Genomic DNA, 21,375 nt, shown 5'->3' on the forward strand with positions numbered 1-21,375 from the left:
CAGGGCTCTGCTGGTCTACTGCCTGAGACACTACAAAGGAGACGACAAGATCAAGAGCTTCATCTGGGACCTGATCACCCCGACCAAGGAGGGCCAGGACCAGGACCTGCTCAACCACTCTGGTGAGCACTTTCCCGTTAACGTGACCCTAAACGCAGCGTGGAGGGTTCCCCGTTAACGTGACCTTAAACGCAGCATGGAGAGTAAAAATGTAAGAAGCTTATGACTCCATGGTCCGTGGTTCTGGTACTGACCCCCCCCCGGTTCTCCAGGGCTATCTGCTCCGGTTCCTCGTGGTCGGAAGGGGAAGAAGCTGAAGAACCAGCTGAACGTTCCTGAGGTGAAGACCGCCGACTGGCTGGTCCACTGTAACCCGGAGGTGGTTCTGCAGGACGAGAGCTACAAGAAGCACCTGAAGCAGCACTGCAACAAGTACACACACACACACACACACACACACACACACACACACACACACACACACACACACACAGAGACACGCACACACACACACACACACACACACACACACACACACACACACACAGAGACAGACGCACACACACACACACACACACACACAGACACATACACACACACACACACACACACACACACAGAGACAGAGACACACACACACACACACACACACACACACACACACACACAGAGACAGACGCACATACACACACACACACACATGGAGAGTAATCTATTCTCCCCCCCCCGTCCTCAGGGTGCTGCTGAGGGTGAGGATGCTCTACTACCTGAAGGTGGAGGTGTTGGGTGAAGCTGCCACTCAAGCTGGAGAGGGGATACCTGCCAGGTAAGGTCTCAGCATGATGACATCACGATGACATCACGATGAGGCTGCATTTGATCCATGGAGGCGTTTGTCCTGATGGACTTATTAACCGAGTGTGTGTGTGTGTGTGTGTCTGTGTCTGTGTGTGTGTGTGTGTGTGTGTGTGTGTGTGTGTGTGTGTGTGTGTGTGTGTGTGTGTGTGTGTGTGTGTGTGTGTGTGTGTGTGTGTGTGTGTGTGTGTGTGTGTGTGTGTGTGTGTGTGTGTGTGTGTGTGTGTGTGTGTGTGTGTGTGTGTGTGTGTGTGTGTGCGTGTGTGTGTGTGTTACTGTGTGTGTGTGTGTGTGTGTGTGTGTGTGCGTGTGTTACTGTGTGTCTGTGTGTGTGTGTGTGTGTGTGTGTGTGCGTGTGTGTGTGTGCAGTAAGCTGGAGGTGTCTCTCCCTGACATCGACTACATAGAGATTCCGGTCTCTTGGTGGGACACAGAAGCTGACAAGTCTCTGCTCATCGGAGTCCACAAACACGGTGACGGCTGCTTCTGATCACTCCTCACAGATTATTGATTATTGATTATTGGCTTCAGCCCTTTTCATAGTTTTTTATATGTGTGTTAATGTGTGTGTGTGTGTGTGTGTGTGTGTCTGTCTCCCTCTACAGGCTACGAGCGGTACAACGCCATGCGTGCGGATCCAGACCTTTGTTTCCTGGAGAGAGTGGGGATGCCCGACGTCACTGCTCTGTCTGCTGAACAGGGAGGAGGGGAGGGGGGCTGACATGACTGACAGGTGGAGCACACACACACACACACACACACACACACACACACACACACACACACACACACACACACACACACACACACACACACACACACACACACAGAGAGTTTACAGCTGCTTCACTACAGAGACACATACGCTACTACAGAGGAGGAGGAGGAGGATGAAGACCTGCAGTGTTCATCCTCCTCCTCTGTAGTAGCGTTCTCACCAGGAGGTGTTATCAGTGGTGTGAACATCACATCCTGCTCTCTTATGTTTGTTTTCATTGACACATCGACACCTAGAAATACATGCACACACACACGCACACACACACACACACACACACACACACACACACACACACACACACACACACACACACACACACACACACACACACACACACACACACACATATACAAACATACAAACATGCACAGGTTGACATCAGGGTGCTTCAGTCATTGTGTCCATAGCAACCAGATCAGTGATCTCTGAGAGACACATTTATATAGAAGACACGCGCACACACACACACACACACACATTATCCGAGTCATTAAAGCTTTTTCTTCTTCTGTGGTTTCTCTGTCAGCGTGAGCAAAGTGGAGGAGGTGAAGGACGACGCAGAGATCAAAGCTGAAGGAGGAGAGGACCGAGACGAGAGCAGCAAGGTGAGGAGGAGGAGTTGGAACGTCTCTGGTTCTCTGTTGGAACGTCTCTGGTTCTCTGTTGGAACGTCTCTGGTTCTCTGTTGGAACGTCTCTGGTTCTCTGTTGGAAAGTCTCTGGTTCTCTGTTGGAAAGTCTCTGGTTCTCTGTTGGAAAGTCTCTGGTTCTCTGTTGGAACGTCTCTGGTTCTCTGTTGGAACGTCTCTGGTTCTCTCTGGTTCTCTGTTGGAAAGTCTCTGGTTCTCTGTTGGAGACGTCTCTGGTTCTCTGTTGGAGACGTCTCTGGTTCTCTGTTGGAACGTCTCTGGTTCTCTGTTGGAGACGTCTCTGGTTCTCTGTTGGAGACGTCTCTGGTTCTCTGTTGGAGACGTCTCTGGTTCTCTGTTGGAGACGTTTGTCCTCTGAATCTTCTTATTGATTTTTTTATCAGGTTTCATTGATCGTCTCTTTTGTTGTTAAACTTCAGTGTTCTTAATGTGAAGTTAAAATGACAAACAGTTTTATATTCAATATGATACAGAACCATCTTTTTACAAATGTATTAATTGTGAGGAAAAACTAAATCAAAGAAAAACATTTTAAGTTTAATCCAAACAAAGAGTGACGTCTTAGTTTCTTCTCTTTTTGAAACGTAAATACATATTTAAAATGATTGTTCTACAAAGTTCTTCCCTTAACTTGTTTTATGTGTGTGTGTGTGTGTGTGTGTGTGTGTGTGTGTGTGTGTGTGTGTGTGTGTGTGTGTGTGTGTGTGTGTGTGTGTGTGTGTGTGTGTGTGTGTGTGTGTGTGTGTGTGTGTGTGTGTGTGTGTGTTAACAGGGAGAGGAAACCTGCTCCAGCACCGACATGTCAGACAAACCGGACAGCACCGGTCCAGGTGAGACGGACGTGTCTTTGTGTCTAAACCCAAATCCCATCACATGATATGTGACTGATCTGTGACTGTGATTGATCTGTGACTGATATGTGACTGATCTGTGACTGTGATTGATATGTGATTGATATGTGATTGATCTGTGATTAATCAGCACCACTACCAGCAGGAAGTCACGTGATCAACATTCCCGTCTTCTCCACAGACTCTCAGATGTCAGGTGACCTGTGCGTCCAGGACGGAGCTCTGGTCACCACGACGACGGTGGGATCGGGTTCCGGGGTGGCATCGCTCCATGTGGTCCAGGCCCGGCCCGTCTGGCCCGCCGGCCCCGCCCTCACGGCCCGTTTACGGCGTCTGATCACCGCCTACCAGCGCTTCACGCTGCGCCGCGAGCCGCCGCTCCGCCACGACTTCCTGCTCCACGACGGACTGGTCGCCATGGGGATGGGTGGAGCCGGAGTCCATGGCCACCACGGCGGGCCGATGGCGTGGCAGCTGGGGGAGGAGCTGAGGAGGTGCTCCGTGGTCGCCACAGAACCGGACCCGCTGTTCCTGGAGTGGCAGAGGAGGTGAGAGACACTGACCGGATCAGAACCGGATCACAGGAAGTTAACAACAACAACGTTTAACTGCAGATTCCTCTGAATCTGATTTCTGAGGTCTTTTATTCTGAAGGAGTTCCTTAACACGTCAAAGCAGCTGCTCCTTTAAACAGTGAAACATGAGGCAGAGAGGAGTCACATGGTGTAGAGGAGAACCCTACAGCTCTACTGGTTAGGACTACAAGTCCCAGAATGCTCTTCATCTACCAGCTGAGGATGCTCCTCACTCTTCTTCTCTCCCTGACAGGTTTCAAACTGATCTGTTTAGTATTCTGTCAAACACATTACATGTCCTGTGACCCCTTCATAATAAAAGTCACTTAAATGCTTTTAATGTGAAGCTGCAGCAGGAAATGTTGGGTTTGCATTAGCACTAAATTAATACAGCCTTCACTTCATAATATGAATCAAATATATAATTACTTCTGTACTTTAATCAGTGTCAACACCATGTGTTCCCTCAGAGACAGATATAGTTACTGAACACACATTTATTTAAATGAAAGGGAGATTTGTAAATGATTTCTCTCAGCGGTCAGTTTTTCATGTTAGACTCTGAAGGACAGACGGATAAAAGTTTTACTCTCTCTGTTCTTTAAAACTCTAAACTGAACTTAAGAAGAAGAACTTTCAGATTAAAATACTTAAATAATTAGTTTGAGGAAGAAATACTCATTATTTTACATAATTATAGTCGTGTTAATGTATGTATTGAAAACGACCTCCTGCACATCTTGTTTCATTTATAGTTACTGTATGTCTGAAGAATACTACAGTGTGCATTAGTGTGTGTGGCTCATTGGATGTCTTTAATATGATTATTGATTCAAATGAACACATTGATCCGTCTGCTGGTCCTGTGGTGAAGCTCCTCCTCCTCCTGGATATTAATGTTTCTGTCTCTTCATAATCTGAATCTGTTAGATCAGCCTTTTATTCCAAACACATCTCATAGACATGATGTTTGAACGTTCTCCTCCGTCTTCTTTCAGGTGGACTCGTCGAGAACAAGCAGATTTCTACCGCACCGTGTCCTCGTATGGCGTCGTTTACGACTCAGACAGGAAGTCCTTCGACTGGTCCCAGTTCAGAGCTCTGGCCCGACTGGAGAGGAAGACGGACGAGAGCCTGGAGAGATACTTCAACTCCTTCGTCAACATGTGCAGGACGGCCTGCAAGCTGCCTGCCAGGAAGGAGGAAGGTACTGAGGGTCCTGGTCTCTGGGGGCGTTACTGCCCCCTGCTGGTGGGAGGAGTCAGTGTGTCTTCACTGAAATGTAATCATAAACCAGAATCACAAAACAAAGCAGAATATGAACATTTTGAATTGATAATAAATCCGTTAATGAGTGTAAGGACAAACGACAACATGTCAAATATGAATAAAGTATTTTAAAGAGCTTTATTTACCATAAATGCATGTTTACTTCAGTGTTAAAACCACGTGATCAGGATTCTAATGTGATTAATAGGCTATATCCCTCCCTCCCTCCCTCCCTCTCAGACTCGGTGGACCCCGCTGTGCTGGTGGAGCCTCTGACTGAAGAGAGAGCAGCCAGGACTTTATATCGCATCGAGCTGCTCCGGAAGATCAGAGAGCAGGTGGGTTCTTCTAGAAACCGAGCTTCATGGAGCTTCATAACAGAGTTAATGTTTGGGGGTCAAAACTCATCCCCAACACAAGAGAGCCGGTTCATGTCGGAGTATTAATGGCTCAAATCAGCCTGACTCAACAGATCTCTTCTTCTGGTGTCATGAATAAAGTCTAAGTCTAAGTCTGCTGAAGACGGACGTCTGCATGAATCTATAAATCATCTAGAAGATACACTTCTTATGAACTCATGTCTCCTCACAGTGATCCCTTTAAGTTTGTTTCTACATTAACAGGTTAGTTTTTAATACCTCAAAAATATAAACAACTTAAACCTCAGGTAACTGGCTGCATCCTGTTTACTTCACCCAAAGCATGATGGGAACTGTAGTGGCAGTGCTCAGAATAAAACCATATGAGTTCTTTTTACTCTATCAGAATGTTTTTTAGTGTTTTCATGTCTCTATTATCAGCCTGCACTGGAGAGGAACAGGAAGTGAGTGCAGACAGACTGTGTGCTGATTGGTTGACCTCTTGACCCTGGAGGCTCAGAGGAGGACTGTGTTTATTCACATGTTGGCTGCGTGGTGAAGAACCTTCAGGTCATAGTTCCTCTCTCAGAACCAGACCGAGTCCTGACAGTCTGAGATCCAACCCAGAGCAGCGTGGAGGTCAGAGGTCACAGGGCGTGTTGTTCTGATCCATGTAGATGAGAGAGGATCTTTTACTCCTCCTGGTTTTCATACGTACCCTCTCCTCCTCCAGGTTCTCCGTCACCCGTTGCTGTCGGCCCGCCTCCAGCTGTGCCGGCCCTCCCTCTACCTGCCGGTCTGGTGGGAGTCTGGGAAACACGACCGGGACCTCCTCATCGGGGCGGCGCGCCACGGCTTGAGCCGCACCGACTTCTACATCCTGAACGACCCCCAGCTGAGCTTCCTGGAGGCTCACAGGAACTACGTCAGGGGGCACCCCTCCCACCTCCATCCTCAGAGTCATCTTCACCTGGTGACTCATCCTGGCATCTCGTCTTCATCCTCCTCCTCTCATCCTCACTGCTGCCTGTATGATTCCCCTCAGCCTCCCGAGTATCCCCACCAGTCCTCCCAGCACCACCAGCACCACCCTGGGCCTCCACCGGCTCCTTCTCCCTCCTCCTCTCACCCTCACCTCCACCCCCTTCCATTGGACGCCCACAACTCTTCCTCTCCCAGTCTGGGACTGGTCTCTGGGTCGAGGGGAGACTTCCTGGACTGCCCCCCTCTGGATGAAGGTCTGGAGCTGGGTTCTCTGCAGCATGACGCCATGTCTGCGGACGCTCTGCACGGAGGGAAGGCCTCCAAAGACGCCCTCAACGGTTTCCCCTTCAACTCGGCTGCAGGAGGTCAAAGCATGCTCAACTCGTACGGCGTCGGGGGAACCGACCTCGACTCCAAACTGAGGAGTGACGTTCTGGTTGGAGAGCAGGGCTCCTCAGAGGAGACCGGGCTGATGGCCCCGTCAGTGGAGCTGGATCACTTACAGGTACTCTGCTCTGGTTTCTCCTCATTGGATTAGTCTGTAAAATGTGAGAACATAGAGAAGAATCCATGTTTCATCTCTCTGTCCGTGCAGGCTCCCTGGGACGGGACCGACCAGTCCAGTCCGGCTCACCACATGTTCAACGAGTCCGATCCGATCCTGGGTCCCTCCGCTCTGGAGACCGGCTTCCTGGAGGAGGAGGATGAGGAGGCACAGGGGGGAGACAGAGGAGGGGAGGAAGGAGCGACTCTGGAGGAGTGTTTGGGCCTCCCCCCCTCCTCCTCCCCCTCCCACCCCTCAGCAGGAGACCCTGTGGAGCCGCTGTCCTCCAGCTTCATGCTCTTCAAGGTCGGTTTTTGCAGAATAAACCATTTCAAATCTGAAAACCATTTTTAAAGTAATGTTTTCAGAGAAGCAGGCGATAAACAGACACACCAAAGGTTCCATAACATTCATCATAGAGCTGTACCAAATGTCTTTTTGAAAAGCTTCAAATGACGCTTAGTCTGTCGTCATCCTAAAAAAAAGACTTCAACATAATCCTTCCTCAATATGTGATTGTCTCTTTTTTATAAAATCTGATTTATTTACGAGAAAACTGTGAAAATGTTGTTTTTTAAAGGCTAAACGCCAACAATTATGGATTATAGTAAAATATTTTGGTATAAGAAAACATGTTGTGAATTTAGAAATGTTTTCTAATCAGTATTTTTTAAATAATTGTTGACTTTTGGACTTCACAACTGTCTGGAGTTATTAGAAATGTTTGGAACAGGAAGTTAACCTGTTATTAGGATAACCCTTTGTGGTATTGATCAGATGATCACCATGTGGTCCTCCAGCTCCAGTAGATCTGGTTGATCTGGTTTTGACCCTCTTGTCTTCCGTCTTCAGGACATCGGAGTCAGCGAGGAACCCAGCGGAGATCAAACCGACCTGTCGGCGAGCCCCCCTCCCCCCTACGTCCCCCCTCCTCCTCTCTCTCTGTCTGACATCACTGCCCACGAGCCGCGGGATAGGCTGAACCACTCTGATGTCACAGAGAGCCTGGCCAATCCTGAGGAGGAAGGAGAGGGCCGGGCAGGAGGCGCTGGGTTCCAGTTTGATGACAAGGAGGGAAAAGAGGGAGACCTGTCGAGGAGGAGCGAGGAGCAGACTGTGGAGAAACCAGGAGATCAAAGTCTGGGAAGAGAGGAGTGTGATGCAGAACGAGGTTTGTTTAAAACACTGCTGGAATTTAAGGTTTACCCCAAAAAACTCATTCATTTCACACGAGTGGACACTGGATGGAAACAGAGTCACCAACCTGTTAGAAGAAAACAAACAAACTGTTCTCCATGTAGAAACAGGATCGTAGAAAGACTGAACCTTACAATCTAAGATCTGTTTCATTCTGTTTGGCGCCTCCTTCGGTCATAATTATAATTAAAGATGTGATTTTAGATTCGGGATTATTTCTGGAAATGTCGCCACAGATTCCGGGTTTATAAATCTGTGAATGGAGGAGCATTAATCACCACTGATAGTGACTTAACTGGGGGACTCTGAGACGTCATCAGATGATGCCATCAGAATAAGTTCACAGATGATTTAATCTCATTTCTACTCTGTAACATTAATTCAACTTTGCGTTCACATGCTTGAATCCATCTCATGGTTTATCCTCACAGGTGCTGACCAACGTTTGGGAGTCTTGAATCCCCCAATGGAAGTAACCCAGATGGACGGGGTAGTGCCAGATCCTGGACTCGGAGACCAGGATGAAGAAGACCTTGAGGGGAGCTTTGACCAATCAGAGCACAAAGAGGAGTTACGGCCAGACGCTCACCCGTATCTCAGGAAGCTGGAGCAGCAGGGCGGCCTCGGCTGTCCCGAGTCTATTGAAGAACCCGGAGAGGAAGTGGACGGGTTGATTCTGTATCAGACGGACGAGACGATGGGAAACTCGGATCTGGCAGATCAAGTGGACGAGGTCTCTGAAGGGAAGGTGGATCGAGTTCCTCAACCCTGTGATGAAACACCAGAGGAACAAACAGACGTCAAACCCAGTGAGATGGTGCTGCAGAGCATCTACTCTGAATACGCATCGGCCTGCTGCCCTGCTGCCTCCGTACCACCACCACCTACAGAAGCCTCAAAGTCAGAGGGAGGAGCTGGACTCCACAGTGAAGAGTCCACGGATCAGGAAAACTATGACGACACAGCTGGAGATGAGAAGAATAGAGTCCTAACATTCTCCCTCCATCAGGACAACAAAGACCATCTGCTGGAGCAAGATGAAATCAAAATGGCCCCCACTCCTCCTGCAGACGCAGTCGACTCAAAGCCATTGGATCTGAAGTTTCCTCTGTTAGCAGACGGAGGTGGTGAGAAGAAACCACAGCTACTGGAGCTGCCAGTGAAGATGGAGGAGACCAAGACGGAGACAGCTGAGGAAGTCTACCCCGACAGCTCTGAATCCACACATGGAAAGTTCCTCTCCTACCGGGTCAAGTCAGAGAACTTGGTGACCAAAGCTGAGCAGTTACACTACCCTGTGAAACCAGAAACTCTGGAGACCAAACCTGAAGATCTGAGCCCCCCCATGAAGGCCGAGAGCGTAGACCGTAAACCTCTAGTCCTCCAGTTCGCCGCCTACTCCGCTGGCGCTGAAATCAAACCTGAGCATAAACCAGTAGCTCTCCTGTTCACTGCTTCTCCAGACGGAGCTAAGCTGAAGACCGAGTCAGAGCCAGAGGATTTAAAGTTAACCCCCAAACCAGAAGGTCTGGAGTTCTGCACCTACCCAGACAGCTCCGAGATCAAACCGGAGGCCAAGCCACAGGACCTGGACCTCTCAGCCTTTCCTGAGGTCAAAGCTGAGACCAAGCAGGAGCTGTTGGAGGCCGACAGCACCGTCCTGACCCCGAAGCTGGAGCAGGCCGACGGGCTGGTAGACTCCTCAGAGGGTCTGGTGGGGAAAGAACCAGTGAAGGAGGAGCGGCCAGGTACACCAGGTGAGAACCGTTTAATAGGCTGATTCACATCAGAGCTCCAGCTGTTAATCAATCATCTCATCTAGTCTGATAGAGCAGTGCCTCTTCAGAACCTACCTGATCAGAACCTACCTGATCAGAACGTACCTCATCAGAACGTACTTGATCAGGTACGATCTGTTCAGAACGTACCTGATCAGAACCTACCTCTTCAGAACGTACCTCATCAGAACCTACCTGATCAGATCGTACCTGATCACAATGCACCTGACCAATGAGTCTAGACCGTTCCTGTTGAGAACGTGTCCAGAACGTTCTTGTTCTGGTCCTCTGGGCAGCAGTCTCTGAGAGCACAGACGTTAGGACAGAAGCAGCAGGATAAATGAGCCAGAAGGTCAAAGGTCATTCACTCAGTGTAGTGATGAAGTAGTGAGTCCTCATAGAATACACACTGGATGAAGCAGTGCAGACATAAGGACAGCAAAAGGTTCTACTGAAGAAGAGATGGACTAGAAACATTTGAGAAACAGAAACCAGATAATCTCCTCATTCTCATCAATCTAATTTGATAAATGATCAGAAACGATGTTTTAATCATTCACTGCAGAATGAAGCATGAAGCGTCTTCTACTGAGGTTTGATTCTGAGGATGGAGTCACCTTGACTTATCTGTGTGTCCTCTTCCTCCTCTCCCTCTTCTTCCTCCTCTTCTCCCTCTTTCTCCTCCTACTCCTCCTCACCATCACCACCCTCCTCCTCCTCCTCTGCCTATTCCTCCTCCTCTTTCCCCTTCCTCCTCCTCCCCTTCCTCCTCCTCCTCCTCCTCCTCAGTGGTGGAGGGGTACCCATGCAGCCCCCGGTTTGCGGCTCCTGTCTCCATGGTTGATGTTCCTGAGGGCCTCCAGGAGTCCCGTGAGCCTACGATCGCCCAGCTGTTGCAGGAGAAAGCTCTGTACTCCTTCTCTGAGTGGCCCAAGGTACCGAGGAGACGTCTGGAGGCTGTTAGGCTTCAGAGGAATTTTTGTTTAAATCTAATTTTGCACCCATTTTTCATTTAAAAAAGATCAATTCTGAAAACAATATAATAATATAAGTGTTTTTGAAGCAGCTCCTCTCAGTGAGTTGAATTGTCTCCTAGAAATGAATTCACATTAATATTTGTTTCCTGAAGGACCGAGTCATCATCAACCGTCTGGACAGCATCTGTCACGCCATCCTGAAGGGAAAGTGGCCTTCCTCCAGTGAGCAGTACGACTCGCCCGGCGCCGTGGTCGCCAACTCCTGCCTGGCCAACAGTTTGGCCCAGCAGCACCACCAACACCACCAGCAGCACCAGCAGCACCAGCACCACCAGCACCACCAGCAGCACCAGCAGCACCGAGCCAGCTTCCTGCCCACCACGGCCTCCAGCTCCGTCCCCGGCCAGCCTCGGGTCCAGCAGACCAACGCAGGCCTCGGGTTCTCCATCCCCCCCCCTCACTAGACTACCTAAGGTGAGAACGTCCCTGAGACCCGATGAGTTAACCCTCTCTGTTCTACACGTCTGCATCCTCCATCTGTCCACATGTTCCTCCACGTCTCATGCCATGGTTCACACCTGTGGGCTCCAGCTCGCACTGCTAATAGTGCTAATAGTGCTAATAATGCTAGTAGTTCTTGTAGTGCTAATAATGCTGATAGTGCTAATAATGCTAATAATGCTAATGTTATTAGTTCTAGTTCCTATAAACCCGTCAAAGCTTTTCTTCTTTAACCTCCTGTCGGAGCAGCAGCCTCTGTTGACTTCATCAAGCAGAACTTATGAACACGTCTCTTTCACAGATTATTTCTTTTTAAACAGCACTTTATGTTTGTTACACAGAGTCACAGGCTTCATTCAAATGACCTTTAAACACTTTTATGTCTAAACTTTCTTTCATTTTAAATGTAAAATGATTTCCAGTTCTTATTCATTTGTTGAAATTCTTTAAATGCCACTTAAAATGCAAAATACATGCTCTCTTCCAAACACTTTTATTTTATTTGTAAAGGAAGGTTTCCTAAACAAATAAAGATTATTATTATTATTATAATAATAATGCTAATAGTGCTAATAGAGTCCTGACAGACTGACAAGGACTCTTCAAAGGGCATCATCACTTTTACTGTTAGTGCTTCTTCAGTCAATTAGAATAAGTTTTAAATAAAAATATGGAGATAATCATTTCTGTCACATCCTCTTTCCTCATCAGGTTCACTGATGAATTCAAATATCTGAAGTAACTATATGTAATATAATGTATCTGTGTCAGACACTTTAAGTAGAGCAGGTTCTTCATGCAGCTCTCCTCTAGTCCACATTGCTTTGTTGCTTCTCTGTAAAGTTCTCTGTCTTTGTTCTGTGAATATTGATAGTGTTGATATCAGACCTGGGCAGCTAGAAGGTTTGTTAATCATTCCTTATGAATCTAGAGGATAATAAACATCTGACCAACCCAGCAGACAGCAGCTTCCAGAGAGCTAGATGAGTATCTTCAGGATGATCCCAGGTCTGGTGTCGACCGCTGTGTTGTGTCTCAGTCCATATGTGTGTTTAACGAAGCCATCATCTCTCTCCCACCCTGTCTGCCCCTCACCGTCCCTGCCTGCCCCTCTCCCACCCTGTCTACCACCCTGTCTACCCCTCACCCACCCTGTCTACCCCTCACCCACCCTGTCTGCCACCCTGTCTACCCCTCTCCCACCCTGTCTGCCCCTCACCCACCCTGTCTGCCACCCTGTCTACCCCTCTCCCACCCTGTCTACCCCTCACCCACCCTGTCTACCCCTCACCCACCCTGTCTGCCACCCTGTCTACCCCTCTCCCACCCTGTCTGCCCCTCACCCACCCTGTCTCCCACCCTGTCTGCCCCTCACCCACCCTGTCTGCCACCCTGTCTACCCCTCACCGTCCCTGCCTGCCCCTCTCCCACCCTGTCACCCTCCCTGTCTACCCCTCACCCTGTCCACTCTGACAGTACATGTCGCGGGGCGGTGCATGTGGGCGAGGAGCGTGGCGCCTCACCTCCTTGCCTCTCTTGCAGGAGCGACTTGTGGCTCCTCCTTATCTCCCCGAGCTCAAACGAGCGGGGGTCGGAGGTCGTTCGACTACGAGGCTGCTGCCGCTGCAGCCGCAGCCAAGGCTCTATCTGGGAAGTCGTCGTCCGTCCCCACGAGCTCCGGCGGTGCCTCTCCGGTGGTGGCTCCGCCCTCTCATCACAGCGGCGCCATGTTGATTAACGGCTGGCAGGAGACGGCCATCGATCTCACCAAGCCGTCTGCAGACATGAGCGGCGGCGGTGGGGGGTCGGGAGACGCCGTGGTGGCTCCGGGACTCGGTCACCAGCTGCCACCGCCCCCCCATCACCGCACCGCTGCCGGGCTCCGTGGGGATGGACATGGCCGGGATCCTGCAGGCGGGGCTCATCCACCCGGTGACAGGGCAGATAGTTAATGGAAGCCTGAGGGGAGATGACTCCCTGAGGAGGAGGAGAGGGAGGAGGAGAAACGTGGAGGCGCTGTACTCTGAGTTCACCAAGAGCAGAGGACTCCACCTCCAGGAGAACCAGGTGGGTGTAGGGACGAAGGAGGGAGACGCCTCCTTCTAATGATGATGATGATGATGATGATGATGATGATGATGGTGGTGGTGATGATGATGGTGAAGATGTTGATGATGATGGTGAAGATGATGGTGGTGGTGGTGGTGATGATGATGGTGAAGATGTTGATGATGATGTTGATGGTGAAGATGATGATGAAGATGATGTTGATGATGATGGTGAAGATGATGATGAAGATGGTGGTGGTGGTGATGATGATGGTGAAGATGATGGTGATGATGATGGTGGTGATGATGATGATGGTGATGATGATGAAGATGATGTTGATGGTGATGATGATGGTGAAGATGATGATGATGGTGAAGATGATGATGAAGATGATGGTGATGATGATGATGGTGAAGATGTTGATGATGATGATGGTGATGATGATGGTGATGATGATGATGATGATGATGATGGTGAAGATGTTGATGATGATGATGATGATGGTGAAGATAATGATGATCCATCCATCCATCGTCTTCCTCTTATCCGGGGCCGGGTCGTGGGGGCAGCAAGCTAAGGAGGCTCCTCCAGACGTCCTTCTCCCCAGCAACACTTTCCAGCTCCTCCTGGGGAACCCCGAGGCGTTCCCAGGCCAGACGAGATATATAATCTCTCCAGCGTGTTCTGGGTCTACCCCGGGGCCTCTTACCAGTTGGACGTGCCTGGAAAACCTCTAAAGGGAGCCCAGCTCTAAGGCTCAGCCCAGCCACCCTACGAAGGAAGCTCATTTCAGCCGCTTACGACCCAAAGCCCAAAGTTACTAACCAAAGCTCAAGATACTTGAACTCTCTCGCTTGGGGCAGTGACTCCCTCCCAACCCAGAGGGTGCAATCCACCGTTTTCCGGAAGAGAACCATGGCCTCAGACTTGGAGGTACTGACTCTCATCCCGACCGCTTCACACACGCTGTGAACCGCCCCAGTGCGTGCTGAAGGTCACGTTCTGAAGAAGCCAACAGAATCATGGAGAACAGGCAAACTCCCGGAGGACCTTCTTAACTTCCAATCTCTCCTTTCCACTTTTTCCTCCTCTCTAGCTACTGCTAAAGCGGCTTTCTTCCGCTCTAAAATCCTAACCTCTGCTTCCAATCCTAAAAAACTCTTTGAAGCTTTCTCTTCACTCCTCCAACCCCCACCCCCTCCTCCTACTTCCTCCCTTCTCCCTGATGATTTCAACAACTTCTTTGTCAAGAAGGTAAACGAGATCAGATCCTCCTTCTCTCAGCCCCCCTCTCCCTGTCCACCCTCTCCCTCTCTACCCTCTCCAGCTCTTCCCCCTCAGCTCCCCCTTCCCTCTCCACACCCCATCTTACCCTATCTTGCTCCCCTCTCCCCTAACGAGGTCCTCGACCTTGTTACATCTAACCGCCCCACCACGTGCTCCCTTGACCCGATCCCCTCCCCTCTTCTTCAGTCTATTGCCACTGAACTCCTTCCTTTCCTCACCCACCTCATCAACACATCTCTCGTCTCGGGATGCTTTCCCTCGGCTTTCAAGACTGCCAGAGTCACCCCCCTTCTGAAAAAACCATCACTTGACCCCTCTGATGTCAAGAACTTCAGACCGGTTTCTCTTCTACCCTTTCTATCCAAAACGCTTGAACGTGCTGTCTCTAACCAACTGTCTTCCTACCTCCACCAGAACAACCTCTTGGACCCCCACCAGTCCGGGTTCAAGGTGGGTCACTCGTCAGAGACGGCCCTCCTTGCGGTGACAGAGTCGCTTCACGCCGCGAGAGCGAACTCTCTCTCCTCTGTCCTGGACCTGTCAGCGGCGTTTGACACGGTGAACCACCAGATCCTCCTCTCCACCCTCGAGGGGATGGGCGTCTCAGGCTCTGCACTCTCCCTGTTTGCATCCTACCTGACAGGCCGATCCTACCAGGTGACATGGAGGGGGGCCGTATCGGAACCACGCATGCTGACTACGGGGGTTCCACAAGGTTCAGTTCTGGGCCCCCTTCTCTTCTCGCTCTACACAACATCTCTGGGTTCTGTTATTCGCTCGCATGACTTCTCTTACCATTGTTATGCCGATGACACCCAGCTGGTCTTGTCATTTCCTCCCGGTGACACCCAAGTGGAGGCATGCATCGCTGCGTGCTTGGCTGACATCTCGAAGTGGATGGCGACACACCACCTGAAGCTCAACCTGGACAAAACTGAGCTACTGTTCCTCCCGGGGAAGGGTTGCCCGCACCGAGACCTGTCCATCACCATTGATGATGCCGTGGTGACGCCAACTCGGACTGCGAGGAATCTGGGTGTGACCCTGGACGACCAACTGTCGTTCTCAGCAAACATTGCATCGGTCACAGGCTCCTGCAGATTCCTCCTCTACAACATCAGGAGGATTCTCCACTTCCTCACTGAGGAGACGGTGCAGGTGCTCTACAGGCTCTGGTCATCTCCCGCCTGGACTACTGCAACTCACTACTTGAGCCCCGGCGTCGGCCATCAGACCTCTGGAGCTCGTCCAGAAAGCTGCAGCTCGTCTGGTGTTCAATGACCCAAGTTCTCTCACACAACTTCCCTTCTCCGTTCTCTACACTGGCTCCCTGTAAGAGCATCCAGTTACAGACTCTGGTGCTAGCCTACAGGGCAGTGAGAGGAACAGCTCCTTCCTATCTCCAGGCCTTGGTCAAGCCCTACACCCCCGCCCGACCACTCCTCTCTGCTGCCTCGGGGTGACTGGTTGCCCCGTCGCTCAGAGGTCCCTGCAGCCGATCCACCCGGTCACAGCTTCTTTCTGTCCTGACCCCACAGTGGAGGAATGAACTCCCCACTGACCTCAGGACAGCAGAGTCACTGCCCATCTTTAACCTCACCTCTTCAAGAAGTACTACCTGATAAAGAAGTACTACCTGATAAAGAAGTACTACCTGAGCCTTCCTCGTAGCACTTATTGTATTCGTATGAGTTTATTGCACTTATTGTCTTCGTAGTAATTTGCTTCTGCACTATACTTTTGCTCTGGTTTATGCTTTTAGATGCTATTTAAGAAAGGAGATGCACTTATGACTTCTGGTTCTCTTGAATACCTATGTTGAATACACTTATTGTAAGTCGCTTTGGATAAAAGCGTCTGCTAAATGACTGTAATGTAATGTAACGTAATCACATCATCTGCAAAAAGCAGGGATGTGATTCTGAGGTCCCCAAACCGGAAACTCTCCTTCCCCCCGGCTGCGCCTTGAAATCCATCCATCCATCCATCCATCTTCCATAACCTGCTTATCCAGTTAAGGGTCGCGGGGGTGCTGGAGCCGATCCCAGCTGTCAATGGGCGAAGGCAGGGTTCACCTGGACAGGTCGCCAGCCTATCACAGGGCTGACATATAGAGACAGACAACCACTCATGCTCACATTCACACCTACGGGCAATTTAGAGTCTTCAGTTAACCTAAGCTGCATGTCTTTGGACTGTGGGAGGAAGCCGGAGAACCCGGAGAGAACCCACGCTGACACGGGGAGAACATGCAAACTCCACACAGAAGGTTGTCTAGCTTGCTGTGAGGCGACAGTGCTAACCACTACACCACCGTGCAGCCCGCCTTGAAATCCTGTCCATGAAAATCACAAACAGGATTGGTGACAATGGGCAGCCCTGGAGGAGGCCAACACGCACTGGGAACAAGCTGGACTTTGTGCCGAGTATCCGGACACAGCTCTCACTTTGGTCATACAAGGACCGAATGGCTCATAGCAAAGAACCAGGTACCTGATAGGACTCCCCGAGGGACACGGTCGAAGGCCTTCTCCATGTCCACAAAACACATGTAGACTGGATGAGCAAACTCCAATGACCCCTCCAACAGACCTGCAAGGGTAAAGAGTTGGTCCGCTGTTCCACGGCCAGGACGGAATCCGCATTGCTCCCCCTGAATCTGAGGTACGACAATCGGCCGGAGCCTCCTTTCCAGCACCCTGGAGTAGACGTTCCCAGGGAGGCTGAGCAGTGTGATACCCCTATAATTGAAGCACACTGAAAATGGGAACCACCACCCCGGTCTGCCACTCCACAGGCACTGTACCCGACTTCCACGCGACAGTGAAGAGACGTGTCAGCCAAGACAGCCCAACAATGTCCAGAGCCTTTAGCATCTCCGGTTGAATCTCATCCACTCCTGGCGCTTTGCCGCTGAAGAGCTTTTTAACTACCTCAACGACCTCCGCCAGGCATATGGACGAGTCTTCCCCTGAGTCTTCAGACTCTGCCTCTTCCACAGAGGACGTGTTGGTCGGGTTCAGGAGTTCCTCAAAGTATTTTTTCCACCGCTTGACAATATCCCCAGTCCGGGTCTGCAGTTCTCCCCCCCTGCTGAGCACAGCCTGAGAGAAGCCCTGCTTCCCCTTTCTGAGTCGTCTCACGGTTTGCCAGAACTTCCTTGAGGCCATTCGAAAGTCCTTCTCCATGGCCTCCCCGAACTCCTCCCACACCCAGGTTTTTGCCTCGGCAACTGCCGCAGCTGCAGCCCTTCTGACCAACCGGTACCTGCCTGCTGATTCAGGAGACCCCTGGGCCAGCCAAGCCCGAAAGGCCTCCTTCTTCAGCTTGACGGCCTCCTTCACTGCTGATGTCCACCAGCGGGTTCTCTGGTTGCCGCCACGACAGGCACGATCACCTTCCGACCACAACTTCTAGCAGCAGCTTCCACAATGGAGGATCTGAACATGGCCCACTCGGATTCCATGTCCCCAGCCTCCCCTGGAGGACTTCTGTGCTAGTCATGGACTGTCCATAACAAACACCATGTTTGAGCATAGGGAGGTTCATAAGTGTACTTGGTACCAGAACACCTTAGGCCAAAGGTCTATGATCGACTTTGTAGTTGTGTCATCAGTGATGGTGATGGTGATGATGATGACGGTGGTGATGATGATGGTGGTGATGATGATGATGATGATGGTGATGATGATGATGATGATGATGATGATGTGAGAAAACTCAGCTTTGGGTAAAAGGTGATTAATAAAATATTTGAGTTAAAAATCTTTCCTCCACCTGTGTGTTTGTCTTTCCAGCTGCAGGGCCGAGTGGAGCTGATCAGCCACTCCTCCGTCTCCTCCTCCACCTCCTCGCCGTCCCCCTCTCCTTCAGAGCGACCCGCCGGCCCCCCACACCGTCCTCCTCCTCCACGCCCACCCCCACCCAGACTCCTCCTCAGCCAGAGATTGTGGCCATCGACCGGGAGGCGGCCAGCAAAGGTCTGATGGAGTGGCTGAGGCAGAACCCGGGTTACAGCATGGACCTGCCCAGCTTCTCTCACGTGAGTCTGGAGGGTCCGTCGGGTTCTGGGTTCACAGACGGTTTTATCAGCAACGTATTGTGTCGGCTCATTTTTATGGAATAATGTTATTGGTGGAGCTGATGCTTTGATGTGTTCACCTAATAACTGTGCTATTCTGCCCCCCCCCAGTCTGGAGCAGGTCTGTTACACGGCTTTGTGGAGCGTCCCAAGCAGAGGAGGCATCGCTGCAAAGACCCCACCAAGCTGGACATCAACTCTCTGACGGGGGAGGAGAGGGTTCCTGTAGTTCACCGAGGCACCGGACGCCGGGTAGAGACCACCGACATTATTCATACCACCTTATTATTATTATTCATGCAGACCAGGTCATATTTATTATTATTATTATTCATGCAGACCAGGTCATAGTTATTATTATTATTCATATAGACCAGGTCATAGTTATTATTATTATTATTATTATTATTATTATTATTATTATTATTATTATTATTATTATCATTATTATTCATGCAGACCAGGTCATATTTATTATTATTATTATTCATGCAGACCAGGTCATAGTTATTATTATTATTCATGCAGACCAGGTAATAGTTATTATTAATATTATTATTATTATTATTCATATAGACCAGGTAATAGTTATTATTATTATTATTATTCATGCAGACCAGGTCATAGTTATTATTATTATTCATATAGACCAGGTCATAGTTATTATTATTATTATTATTATCATTATTATTCATGCAGACCAGGTCATAGTTATTATTATTATTCATGCAGACCAGGTCATAGTTATTATTATTATTCATGCAGACCAGGTTATAGTTATAGTTATTATTATTATTATTATTGTTCATAACTCAGACAGTAGCAGAGATACTGAGGCTGTGTGTTTGTGCTCCACCCTGCAGCTGGGCGGTGCGATGGCGCCGGCCATAAAGGAGCTGTCCCGTTGGCTGGATGCCAACACGGAGTACTACGTGGCTCCGGACTGGGCCGACGTGGTCAAACACTCGGTGAGTACGAGCGTCTCTCTGGAGACCAGAACATCAACAGAGGAACCAGAACGCACGATGTTTGTTGAGGATCTTTTTCACGTTTAAACTTTTCACACCAAAGCCGAACAAGAATATTCTGGTTCCACCCAAAATGAAAGTTTAACACCGTCACACATCATCGTTGTAGTTTTAGTTTTTAATATAATTCTGTCAACTAAACACACCGGACTGTGAAACTCTGAGGAAGAGTCTCAGTGTGGCTGCATTTCCTCCAGGAGGCGCTGAAGAGCATCTCTTTGAAACGAGTGTGAACGCTGAGCTTCAGTTTCATTCATCACATCTGAAAACTTTAATCCAAGGATTCATGATTGTAATGTGACATCAGGACCACGACATGGAGACGGTCCTCACGGCGTTACCATGACGACATGGTTCAGATGTTCGTTGTCTTCATTTAGTTTGTTGCTATGAGACCAAATGGATCCGTTGAACAGAATTATGACTTCAGAGAAATCTATTGATCGCTGAGCAAAAGATAGATATTTTATCATAGAAATGATTATTAAGACCTTTATCCACCATGACCACGCCAGTCAAACCTTTGACCTCTCCTCCTCCTCTTCTTTCTCCTCCTCTTCTTCCTCCTTCTCCTTCTCCTCTTCCTCCTCCTCCTCCTCCTCCTCCTGCAGGGTTTCCTCCCTGAGGGGAAGTTCTGTCGGATCCTGACGGAACCAGTCAACAGAGACCCGGGTTCTCGGCGCCGTGGGCGGCGACCTCGCAGCGAGATGCCTAAGCCCCTCCTGTCGGTGTCTGACTCCGCCTCCTCCGGCCTCGGCCCCCCCCTCTTCATGAACGGAGGCTTGATTGGCAGCATGGACTCCATGGTGGCCATGCAGAACCTCCGCGGGGGGATTCATGGGATTCCCATCTCGGGCATCATGGCGGCCGGGTTCCCTCACGGTTTCTCCGCCGTCCAAGCGGGCGGAGCTTCGGCGGAGGACGCCAAGAACGGGTTGAGTATGTTACCCATGATGCTTCACGGCATCCCTCACCCCCACGGCGCCGCCATCCAGCAGCACGCCTTGTTCAGCGTCGGAGCCATGATGGCCCATGCACCTCCTCCTCACCCCAGCTCCTCCTCCTCCTCTTCCTCCTCCGCCTCAAAGGTCACCACGACGACCGCCCCGTCTACGTCCGAGGCCGCCAGCCCTTCGTCCACCACGCCGGCCGAGCGGGAGAGCGGCGCCTCCTCTGGTTCCGGCGGGGGGGAGACGGAGAAAGGAGCAGCGGACGCCAACAAAAGAGCGGGGAGGCGGCCGTCATCACCTCCACCAGCAGGGCCCATCTGGGCTCCGCCCACCTGGGAGCCGGCAGCCACCTGACCTTTAACCCCTTCCTGATCCCCGGCATGTCCCACGGCCTGCTGTACCCACACATGTTCCTGCCCCACGGCGGCATCATGGCGCTGCCCGCTATGCCCCCCGGGGCGCTGGAGCCGGGGAGCCCCAAGAGGAGGAGGAAGAGAGGGCGGGAGGAGGGGGAGAGAGAGGAGGAGAAGGCGGCCATGGTGAAGGCAGAGGAGAGAGAAAGTACAGTTCAGGCCTCCTCCTCCTCTCCCTCCGCCCCCCCCTCCCTCCACTCCAGAACCCGGACCGGCTCCCCATGAGGAGCTCCAGGAACCGGACTCC

At 50.5% G+C, this 21,375-nt stretch overlaps 1 protein-coding gene across 1 annotated transcript in view; it reads left to right on the forward strand.

Moving 5' to 3' along the window:
• Positions 1 to 21,375, forward strand: part of chd6 (chromodomain helicase DNA binding protein 6) — a 67,656-nt gene that overhangs the window by 42,334 nt on the left and 3,947 nt on the right. The window contains 28 exon segments of the mRNA XM_054617780.1: positions 4 to 122; positions 273 to 432; positions 737 to 826; positions 1,225 to 1,328; positions 1,461 to 1,572; positions 1,574 to 1,588; positions 2,163 to 2,241; positions 3,058 to 3,115; positions 3,318 to 3,684; positions 4,710 to 4,918; positions 5,221 to 5,318; positions 6,073 to 6,828; positions 6,919 to 7,173; positions 7,720 to 8,038; positions 8,496 to 9,821; positions 10,632 to 10,777; positions 10,972 to 11,276; positions 11,278 to 11,293; positions 12,797 to 12,902; positions 12,905 to 13,172; positions 13,174 to 13,387; positions 18,454 to 18,547; positions 18,550 to 18,698; positions 18,849 to 18,989; positions 19,601 to 19,705; positions 20,377 to 20,995; positions 20,998 to 21,320; positions 21,322 to 21,375. Coding sequence (XP_054473755.1) covers positions 4 to 122; positions 273 to 432; positions 737 to 826; positions 1,225 to 1,328; positions 1,461 to 1,572; positions 1,574 to 1,588; positions 2,163 to 2,241; positions 3,058 to 3,115; positions 3,318 to 3,684; positions 4,710 to 4,918; positions 5,221 to 5,318; positions 6,073 to 6,828; positions 6,919 to 7,173; positions 7,720 to 8,038; positions 8,496 to 9,821; positions 10,632 to 10,777; positions 10,972 to 11,276; positions 11,278 to 11,293; positions 12,797 to 12,902; positions 12,905 to 13,172; positions 13,174 to 13,387; positions 18,454 to 18,547; positions 18,550 to 18,698; positions 18,849 to 18,989; positions 19,601 to 19,705; positions 20,377 to 20,995; positions 20,998 to 21,320; positions 21,322 to 21,375 — 6,607 coding nt within the window.

Source organism: Anoplopoma fimbria, chromosome 17 (genome assembly GCF_027596085.1).
Source record: "Anoplopoma fimbria isolate UVic2021 breed Golden Eagle Sablefish chromosome 17, Afim_UVic_2022, whole genome shotgun sequence".
NCBI classification, from domain to species: Eukaryota; Metazoa; Chordata; class Actinopteri; order Perciformes; family Anoplopomatidae; genus Anoplopoma; species Anoplopoma fimbria.